At 66.6% G+C, this 9,689-nt stretch overlaps 2 protein-coding genes across 5 annotated transcripts; one reads left to right on the top strand and one right to left on the bottom strand.

The window, feature by feature from the left end:
• Positions 1-392: 392 nt before the first annotated feature.
• FHIP2B (FHF complex subunit HOOK interacting protein 2B) lies at positions 393-6,431 on the top strand. Of its 3 annotated transcripts, none has more exons than XM_034070564.1 (17): positions 393-522; positions 635-713; positions 1,448-1,581; positions 2,447-2,551; positions 2,681-2,803; positions 2,951-3,115; positions 3,199-3,395; positions 3,466-3,568; positions 3,648-3,724; positions 3,871-4,060; positions 4,213-4,382; positions 4,464-4,586; positions 4,661-4,751; positions 4,828-4,971; positions 5,507-5,647; positions 5,727-5,827; positions 5,921-6,431. In XM_034070564.1, the coding sequence occupies exons 1-17, from the start codon at positions 478-480 to the stop codon at positions 6,024-6,026; spliced, it is 2,094 nt and encodes a 697-aa protein (XP_033926455.1). In that variant the 5' UTR covers positions 393-477; the 3' UTR covers positions 6,027-6,431. The 3 variants fall into 3 exon arrangements, with proteins under 3 accessions (XP_033926455.1, XP_033926454.1, XP_033926453.1); XM_034070563.1 differs by having other exon boundaries at positions 1,448-1,617; positions 3,202-3,395; XM_034070562.1 differs by having other exon boundaries at positions 1,448-1,617.
• Positions 6,432-6,520: 89 nt separating this feature from the next.
• Positions 6,521-9,284, bottom strand: NUDT18 (nudix hydrolase 18). 2 transcript variants are annotated; one of them, XM_034070546.1, is made up of 4 exons: positions 9,266-9,284; positions 7,860-8,038; positions 7,573-7,786; positions 6,521-7,209 (listed from the first exon to the last, which is right to left on the bottom strand). In XM_034070546.1, the coding sequence occupies exons 2-4, from the start codon at positions 8,013-8,015 to the stop codon at positions 6,632-6,634; spliced, it is 948 nt and encodes a 315-aa protein (XP_033926437.1). In that variant the 5' UTR covers positions 8,016-8,038; positions 9,266-9,284; the 3' UTR covers positions 6,521-6,631. The 2 variants fall into 2 exon arrangements, with proteins under 2 accessions (XP_033926437.1, XP_033926436.1); XM_034070545.1 differs by lacking the exon at positions 9,266-9,284 and having other exon boundaries at positions 7,860-8,698.
• Positions 9,285-9,689: the final 405 nt, after the last annotated feature.

Here is a 9,689-nt window from a genome sequence, read left to right as displayed (position 1 = left end):
TAACTGCACCTTCCTGGAGCCGGCAGGACCCAGGCTGGGCCCTGGGCTGCTCCCCATTGCTGTGCTCGTCACGGCTCCAGGTCCATTGTGGGAATCCGGGGGGATTAAGGATTGAAATGGCGATAATAACACTCAGTCCTAAAGGTTGGCTTGTTCCGGGCTGTGCTGGGCAGAGGGGAGCTGGGCACGGGGTGCATGTGGGGGTGTCACGGCCCCAGTGCGAGGTGCTCCGAGGGGACACCCTCATCCCGGTGTTGGGGGGGCCGTTCCCGCTGTGGAACCTCTCAAACACCCCCACCCCCCCCACCCCCTCTTCCCCTTTCCCCGCCCCATCCCCATCCCTCCGGCTCCGGAGCCGCCGGGGGAGGTCCCGTCCCGGCCGCCGTCCCCGGAGCCACCGCGGCAGGGCGCTGTGGAGGGCGGCGGGGCCGGGCTCGGTTCCGGTGCCCGTTCCGGGGCCGGTACCGGGGGACAGCCATGCTGAGCCGTCTGGGAGCACTGCTGCAGCAGGCGGTGGAGACGGTGAGCGGCAGCGGGCACGGGAACGGGAGAGGAAACGGGAACGGGAGAGGAAACGGGAACGGGCATAGGGGGGGTTCTGAGCGTCCCTGACCCCGGCCCCGGTTGCGCACAGCGGGAGCCCAGCGTGGACCTGCTGGAAGCCTTCACCGAGCACTGGAAGGGCATCACCGGCTACTACCTGGAGGCCACGGGTGAGTGGGGTGGGGGGAGAGGGTCCCTGTGCCCTGGGATGGGGTCTGTGTGGCCTGGGAATGGGGTCCTTGTGCCCTGGAAGGGGGTCCCCGTGCCCTAAGAGAGGGTTCCATAGCCTGGGAATAAGGTCCCTGTGCCCAGGAGGGGGTCCTGGTGCCCTGGAACGGGACCCGTTGGATTGGGACGCATGCCCTGGTTGGCACTCTGTGCAGTAGCAGGGCCCTGTGCAGATCCTGATAGTGCCCCTGACCTGGCGGGGGGGTCTTTGGCATGGGACACCCAGGAGGACTTATCCAGCCTGGTGCTTGGCCTTGTGCGGCCCTGTCCCCCCCTGCACACCATTGGGGTCAGCATGAGGGGTACTGAGCTCCTGGGAACACATCCCTTTGGGAACACGCTGCTTTGGGGGCACCGACAGCAGGACCTGGGGAGCTCCATCCCGTTCCCCAGCAGGGTCTCGGTCCTCCCCGCTCAGCTCCCACATCCCCTCCTATCCCGGTGGAGTTCCGGGGCTGGCAATGGGCAGCTCCCAGCGGGACCGGCCGCTCCGGTAGGCCGGGAGCGGAAGGGGAAGCCGGGAGCCCATCCGCACATTGCCATCTAGCGTCGCTCCCTGCACCGGCACAGTTCGGGAATGCTCCCCCGGGTTGGGATCTGGGGCCCCCCCCCCCCGTGCGTGGCTCCCGTTGCCTTGGGGGTCAGACACCACAGCCCCCAGTTCGTGTGCCCGCAGACGAGAGCATCCCGGCCAGACAGACGGACATCCCCTGGCGCCTCCGGCAGATGCTGGACATCCTGGTCTATGAGGAGAAGCAGTTCCCAGCGGGAGAGGCCGGACCCTGCCTCGAGTACCTGCTGCAGCACAAGGTGCTGGAGACCCTCAGCACACTGGGCAAGGCGGAGGTGGGTGCACCAGCACTGGGAAAGCCATTTCTGGGGGGCTGAGCCCCCTGCACAGCAGACCCTAACCCTCCCCAGCTGCTTCCATGGTGCTGCTCTGGCCCTTTGGCTTCACAGCTCTTCCAGCTGGGCAAGGGTTGTTTGTGCAGTGTGACCTTGGGATGCTTGGCTTTCCAAGGGGATTACTCAGTGTAAGATCCCCATTGGAATCCTTCCTGCTGCTCCTCCAAATGGCCCTCGGTCCCCATCCCATTCCTGCCTGCACAAGAAGGGTGTTTTCACACCAGCAGCCTGCTTGCTTCCAGACACCTCTCCAAGTAAACACTGCCCAAAACATCACAGCCTTACAGAGCAGTTTGGGTTGGAAGGGACCCCTGAAGGTCATTTAGTCCAAATACAACAACTCTGATCTCCTTCTGTTGCTAATAATAAGTAGGCTCCATATAAATAGCTTTTTATTCATACAATAGCAGTTGCTGGTGCCGCCTGCGCTTCAGGAATGTGCTGCTCCTTCCATGGCTGGGAGGGTTTGGGTTTTTGGGATGCTGGGTTTTAACACTGGGAAAAGGGAAATAATCCCCTTGGGATAGCTCAGTGTAGAGAGTTCAGTTCCCAATTGCTAAGGGGAGTCAGGGGCAGGACTGGAGGGGGGAATGGGTCCCTTTACATCATTTTGAGGGCGCAAAAGCAGGGTCTGTGCTGGGGGTGTTGGTGCAAGCTCCCCGTGCTGGCTGCTGGTGACCCTGCAGGTAAGTGGGGGTGATGACAGGGGAATTGGGGTACACAGACAGGTAATGGGGCCTTGCTGATGCTTGTCCCCGTCTCCCCCCAGTACCCGCCCGGGATGAGGCAGCAGGTCCTCCTCTTCTTCAGCCGGGTGCTGAGCCAAGTGCAGCACCCGCTCCTGCACTACCTCAATGTGCACAGGCCGGTGACGGTGAGCGCCGGGCACAGCAGCGGTGCCACCGGCAGTGGTGGTGCTGGGGCTGCCCAGATCCCTGCCCCATGCTGCCCATGGTAACGGGGCAGGTGGGAGAGCACCCAGCACCCACTCTGTGCCCTGCAGAAGCTGCTCCAGCTCAGCGGTGACCTCCTGGGCTCCGGCCTGGAGAAGGAGGAGGTGCAGTTTGTGGCCGTCCTCTGCATGAAGATCAAGCAGGATCCCACGCTGCTGATGTACATCCTGGAGGTGAGCAGCCCCTGGGCGTGTGGGGCCGTGTATGGGGTCATCTATGGGGTTTATGGGGCTCCTCCACATGCTTTGCAGCTCCATCCCCACTGCACAGCTCCGGGTGAGGGGGATGAAGGCGGTGGCTGTGATGCTCTTCCTCTCCAGGGCAAGAGCATCCCGAATGGGATGAGAGCCCAGGAGCTGCCGGCCATGGAGGAGGGTACAGAGCATCCCTCCGGCTCCACCACGGGCTCCCCCCATGCCGAGCCCTCCCCAGCACGGAGGGACCACAACCTCATCACATCCCTGGTGGGGCTGTGCAAGAGCAAGGTACAGAGAGGGCTGCAAGGAGAGGCTGTGGTGCCTGTGGCCCCACGATGCTGCCTCTCCTCCTCCTCCTCCTCCTCCTCCAGAAGAGCCGGGTGGCGATGAAGGCTCGGGAGAACCTGCTGCTGCTGGTGGGGCTGGCGCAGGACGCGGCTGCCGCCTGCCTGGTGCGGAGCAGTGCCCTGTGCCCGCTGCTGACCCAGCACCTGTGTGACCTGCACCGCGCTGTGCCCATGGGCACTGACCCTGCTGATGTCCTCGCCATGGAGAGGATGAGCTGGAGGTGAGGTGGGCGCTGGGGGGGTGGCACCCTCAGGGCACTGCTGCAGCCCCATGTGCTGTGCCCCGTGCAGGTCGCAGGGTGCTGGGGATGGTGCGTTCCCAGGGAAGGAGAGCCTGGGAGCCTTCCTCACCTGGCTGGATTACCTGGATGAGCTGGTGCTGGGCGCACACCCGGTAAGGAGCACCCGGCTGCGGGCTCAGAGCAGGGGCAGTGCCAGGCCTGTGCCACGCTCAGCCCCTGCCCTCGCCGTAGGTTGTGGCAGAGGCCATTGCTGAGGCTGTGGAGGAGAGGTTCTTCCAGGGCATCCTGCGGCCGCAGCTGCTGCAGATGTGAGTGTGCAGCTGGAGCCGGATGAGCTCCGGGTCCCATCCAGCACAACCCAGGCTGTGGTTCTGTGCCCCCTGTGGGGCTGGGACCGTGGGGTCCCCTCTGCGGTGCCCCCCAGAGCCCCCCCTGCATCCCTGTGGTCCCGCAGGTCCGAGCTGGCAGTGCTCAGTGCCACAGCCATGCTGGTGGGCACAGTGCGCCAGGTCCGAGCTCCGGTGCTGCTCCGGCGCCTCGTGCTCTTCCTGCTGGGGCCAGACCAGCACCCGGAGACCCCAGAGGACCCCCCCCACCCCCTGCGCACCCACCTCATCGACCGCTGCAACCACCTCTGCGACGAGGTGAGCCCCATCCTGCTGGGGTGCGGGCAGGGGTGGTACTGTGGGGTGGTGCTGTGGGGTGCTGCTGTGGGGCGGTGCTGTGGGGTGGTGCTGTGGGGCGGTGCTATGGGGCGGTGCTGTGGGGCGATGCTGATGTCCCCCCCCTGCCCCAGATCAGCCTGGCCAGCCTGCGGCTCTTCGAGCAGCTCCTGCAGAAGCCCCACGAGCACATCACACACAACCTGGTGCTGCGGAACCTGCAGGCCAGGGGCTACCTGCAGAGAACCCCCCTTGTGCCCGAGGAGCGCGGACCCCCCGAGCTGGAGCACGAGGAGGATGGGCTGTGAGTGAAGGGGCATGGGGCAGGGTAAGGGGTGAGCCCCCCTCTGCCCCCCCTGCGGACACCCCTGTGCCGGCCCCGCAGGGACCTGGAGGAGGATCCCTACTTCACCGATGGGTTCCCAGACTCCAGCTTTGGGATGGTGAAAATGCTTCCATCAGGATCAGCCCCATCAGGGAAGGGGCAAGTGAGCGAGGTGGTGAGCAGGTAGGGATTCCCAGGGGGTCTCCCAGCGGGGGGGGGGTGCATCGCTCTCCCCATCCCTCTCCCATCACTTCCAGCTTCCTCTGCCTGGTTCCCGAGGAGGCAAAGACCTCCTCGTGCATGGAGGAAGGCGGCTACGACACCTACGTGCACGATGCCTTGGTCATGGTGAGTGCCGGGGGGGCCCATGCCTGGAAGTGCTGGTCCCCACTCTGGATCCCACCCAGCATCACCCCCCCACCAGGTCCAGGCGTGCCGGGACAGCGCAGCCCCATGGGGGTGGCCCAGGGCCCCCCGTCCCCTCGACTCCTGCCACCCCGAAGTGGTGTTCTATGAAGGTCACTTCCTGAAGGTGCTGTTTGACCGGATGGCGCGGATCCTGGACCAGGTAGGGGTGCCAGCAGGATGCTGGGGGTGGATCTGGGTCCCCAGCCTGCTCTGCAGGTCCTGGGTGGGTTCTCCAAATGGCTCTCCAGGCTGATGCAGCCGTTATCTTGGCTGGGGTTGGGGGTTGAATAGAAGATGCTTTGGCTGTTGCCATGGAAACCACGTTGGATGGGGCAGCCCCTTCCTTCCCAGCGTCCAGGACCCCCTTAGTGGGGGTAAAGTCACCAAGAGCATCAGTGGTGTCCACAGCACCAGTGTTGTGGTCTTCATCAGGGACTGTAGCAATAGGACAAGGGGTGATGGGTTCAAACTGGAGCAGGGGAAGCTCAGGTTGGATGTAAGGGAGTTCTTCCCTGTGAGGGTGCTGAGGCACAGGGTGCCCAGAGCAGCTGTGGCTGCCCCATCCCTGGAGGAGCTTTGAGGTCCCTTCAACCCAAACCATTCCAGAATCCCATGGTCCCATTGATGGGGATGGGCTCAGGTCCCTGGGGGGGTTGGTGACAACCAGCCCCTGCTGAGCCCCCCCCCATCCCCAGCCCTACAGCCTGAACCTGCAGGTGACCTCGGTGCTGTCCCGCTTGGCTGCCTTCCCCCATCCCCACCTGCACGAGTACCTGCTGGACCCCTACCTCAGCCTGGCCCCCGGCTGCCGCTCGCTCTTCTCCGTCCTCGTCCGGGTAACACCTCTGGGGGATGTGGGACACGGGGACCCCCCCCCCGAGACGGGACCTGAGTCTTCTCCCCCCCTCCATGCAGGTGATCGGGGACCTGATGCAGCGGCTGCAGCGGGTGCCCCAGTTCAGGGCTAAGCTGCTGCTGGTGCGGCAGCAGCTGCTGGGGCAGGGGCCGGGAGAGCAGTGAGTGCTGGGGGCACCATGGGGGGAATGCCCCTTGGGGGTGTTTTGGGGGTGTTTTACCCCACATCCACCCCATCGCTCATCCCCCCACAGGATGGACCACACGATGCTCTTCAAGGGGGTGGTGGTGCTGGAGGAGTTCTGCAAGGAGCTGGCTGCCATCGCCCTGGTCAAGGGGCCGCCAGAGGGGCCCCCCTGAGCTGCAGCTCCCCGGACCCCCATCAAGCACCCCCTTTCTGGCCAGGCTGTGCTGGCCCTGCGGGAAGGGCACTGGGGAGCAGGAAGAGGAGGCTCCGAGTCCTTGGCCACCGCGGAGGTGCTGATCCCAGCATCAGGTGCCCCCCTCCTGGGTGGTGGGTTCCTGCTCCCCCAGCCTCAAGCGGGATGCTCTGGGGCAGGGATGTGCTGTGTGGGATCGGTGCTGTTCTCTGCTCAGGGCGATGCCTCGGCTGCAATAACTCAATCGTGTCCCCATGGGGACATGGGGTGTGTGGTGCTGTGTGTTTGTGGCTCCTGCCTGGCAGGGTTGGTGCACCCCAACCCCTGCTCAGGGTCCCCTGGGTGATGGGACTCTGCTGTAATAAAGCTGTGAGCATCACACGCATCCCTTTGATCAATGCAGTGCTGTCCCCCTTCCCAAGCACCCCAAAACCCCACTCCACGCTCGCCATCCCCATCCAGCTCCAGTCAGTGTGCAAGCAGCAGCAGCAGCCGGGTTTATTTGTGCTGTGGGTGGCGCTCAGCACCCCAAGCCCAGGGCACAGCACCGCGTCCTGCCCCACACCAGGACCCCATTGCCGGGGCTCAGCTGCGCACGGGCACCGCGGTGCGGAGCCGCTGCAGGATGCGGCCCTTGAGGCTCTGCTCCTCCACGTGCCACCAGCGGAAGCCGGGGCCGGGGGGCTCGGGGGGCTCCGCACCGGGGCTGCGGGTCCCGATGCTCAGCACCACATTGAAGCAGACACCATCGGCCCCCCCCGCGCCCCCCGCGCGGTGCTGCAGCCCCAGCAGCCCCATGGGGCCGGGGGGGGGCGCGGGCCCGAGGCAGCCCCGCAGCAGGCGCAGCACGGGCACGCGCAGGCCGGCCGGGGCCGCGCCGCAGGGCAGCAGGGGCAGGCGGGGGGGTCCGGCCGTCGGCAGCAGCACCCACAGGTGCCCGTCGGACCCGGGGCACGCGAGCAGGAGCCGGAGGCAGAGCCGCGGGCACGGCAGCTCCCGCGGGAGCGTGGGCGGGTGCGCGGGGCAGCGGCGGTAGCGCGCAGCGAGCTCCAGCAGGGGCAGGATGTCGGGGGCGCGCAGAGGGAGCGCGCGCGGGTCCCCCGCCCACCACGCGGCTTGAAGCGACTCAGCATCGGCCTCGGCCTCGGTCTTCAGGGCCCCCCCTGCGGGCAGAGACGGGGACGTCCGGGGTGGGGATGGGGGAGAGGGGGACCCCAGCACCGGGCACAGGGGGTGGTGGGAGCCAGGCACCGGCATGGGGGTGATGGGGGCACCGGGACCCCAGCACGGAGCTTTCCGGGGTGTGCCTGTCCCGGTGTGGTGCTGGCAAGGGACAGTGATGCCCTGGCACAACACTGGCAGTGCCCATCACGGGGGTGGCAGGGGCTGATGATGATGCCCTGGCATGAAGGTGCCAGAGGACACCGGTGACCTGGCACAGGGCTGGCTGGGGATGCCAATGCCCATCACAGGGCTGGCAGAAGAGCCACATCCTTCCCCCCCATCCCCAAGGCACCGTCACGCACCAGTGGGACGTGCAAGGAAGACAAAGCGGATCCAGGCCGGGCCCCGCTCCTCCAGTGCCAGCAGGGTGAGGGGTTCACACTCCAGCCCCGACTCCTCCTTCACCTCCCTCCTCATGGCAGCCACGATGCTCTCGCCAGGCTCCATCCTGCCCGCAGGCAGGTACCACTTCCCATGGCACTCAGGCTTGGCCTCCTGCACCAGCAGCACCCGGTCCTGCGGGGATGGAGAGGGGTCAGTGGGCTCCAGCACCCATGGATGGGGATCCCATGGGGAGGGGGGGGCTCACCTCTTCATTGAAGAGCACAGCCAGGACCACGTAGCAGACATTCTTCCCCAGGCGGATGGGGCTGGTGGGCTGGGGGGGATCCTCGAAGCTGCTCCCCACTTCCCACCCGCCGCCATCCAGCACCGCATCCAGCTCCGCCACCGGAGCCTCCTCCATGGGCGCAGGGTCCCACGGGCCGGCTGGAGAGGTGGGGAGCACAGGACCCCCCCTTAGGGGGTAGCAGGGTGCTGGGGTGGGGAGGGGACCCCCCAGACGTGCAAGCGAGGGGGTGGGGAGCCCCGGTGCTGGAGGGGATGGTGAGGATGGGGCTCCGGTGACTGCGGGGGGCACGGGGACGTGTAATGCAGGAAGGGGTCCCCCGGTTGGGGGGTGCTGCCAGTGAAGGGCTTGCTGGACTGGGGGATGTGGAGGGGGGCGTAAGAGGGGAAGGATCTGCTGGGCTCGGGGGCCACGGAGCAGGGGAAGGGCTCAGTGGCTTTGGCGATGTGGGGATGGGGGCAGTAGGGAAAGGGCCGGCTGGACTGGGGGACCCCCAGCGGGGCACAGCAGGGGCCGTACGGGGGGAAATAGTACGGGAAGGGGTCGGTGTCCCTGGGAAGCAGGCGGGGGGGGCTGCGGTACGGGAAGGGTTTGCTGGACTGCGGGAGGCATGGGGGGGCACGGGACGGGAAGGGCTGGCTGGGCTGGAGCGGACTGTAAGGGAAGAGCTGGCTGGAGCGGGGGATGGCAGGAGCGCTGCGGTACGGGACGGGCTGGCTGGACTGCGGCGTGGCCGGGAACCTGAAGTACGTGAAGGGCTGGCTGGACTGGGGGATGCTGAGGGGCAATGGGCGACTGGACTGCGGGATGCTGAGGGGCAATGGGCGACTGGACTGCGGGATGCTGAGGGGCAATGGGCGACTGGACTGCGGGATGCTGAGGGGCAATGGGCGGCCGGATTGGGGGATGCTCGGCGGGGAGATGGGGGGACTGGGCCAGGGCTGCGGGGGCCAGGGCGTGCTGGACTGCAGGGGGCTGCAGGGGAAGGATGGGGTGCGCAGGGAGGGCTGCGGGCTGCAGGGGGGCGAGGTGGGCTGCAGGGTGATGGGGGGTGATGGGAGATGGGCTCAAAGGGGGGACGTGCCAGGGACAGGGTTTGCAGGGTGCAGCAAGAGAAGGGTTTGGGGTGCGCGGTGCAATGGGGCAGTGTTTGGGGTGCTGCAGGGTGCAACAGCGAAGGAGCTGAGCTGCGGGGTGCAATAGAGGAAGGATTTGGAGAGCAGGACGCAGAAGGGAAGGGTTTGGGGGGATCTGGGGTGCAATGGAGCCGGTTTGGGGTGTAATGGGGGGGAAAAGGTGCCCCCCGCAAGCCGCAGCCCCCCCCTCCCGGCTTCTCCCTGTTCCCGCGCATGCACCGTGACACTCACCGCGTCACCGGCCCCGCCCGCACGCTCGCCGCTCATTGGTTAGGCCACAGCGCCAGCTCGCTTCCGATTGGCTGGTTGTGGCGCCACTTCTCGCGCAGCCGCGGGAAAGGGTTTGGTCTTAAAGGGGCCGGGAAGGGGCGTGGCAAAGGGCGTGGCCAGGGTGGGGTCCGTGGCGCGGGTCCCATCGCGTTGGGCGCATTAAGAGGTGCCCATCCCACAGTGCCCATCCCACAGTGCCCCTCCCACTGTGCCCATAGCACGGTAATCACTGCCCTGTGATAACTCATCACCAGTGCGAGGCCCCACTGCTCCCGGTGCTGGGGGCACAATGGACGCGCTGCTCGTGCCCTCCCTTTGGGCCGGTTTCCCTCCTGCAGCAGGGCAAGGGACCCTCTGTGCTGTGAGACCCAGCTCTGTGTGAGGC

This window comes from Melopsittacus undulatus, chromosome 18 (genome assembly GCF_012275295.1).
Source record: "Melopsittacus undulatus isolate bMelUnd1 chromosome 18, bMelUnd1.mat.Z, whole genome shotgun sequence".
Taxonomy (NCBI): Eukaryota; Metazoa; Chordata; class Aves; order Psittaciformes; family Psittaculidae; genus Melopsittacus; species Melopsittacus undulatus.
The sequence above is the reverse complement of the archived record's forward strand: the minus strand, read 5'-3'. Positions and strand labels throughout refer to the sequence as shown.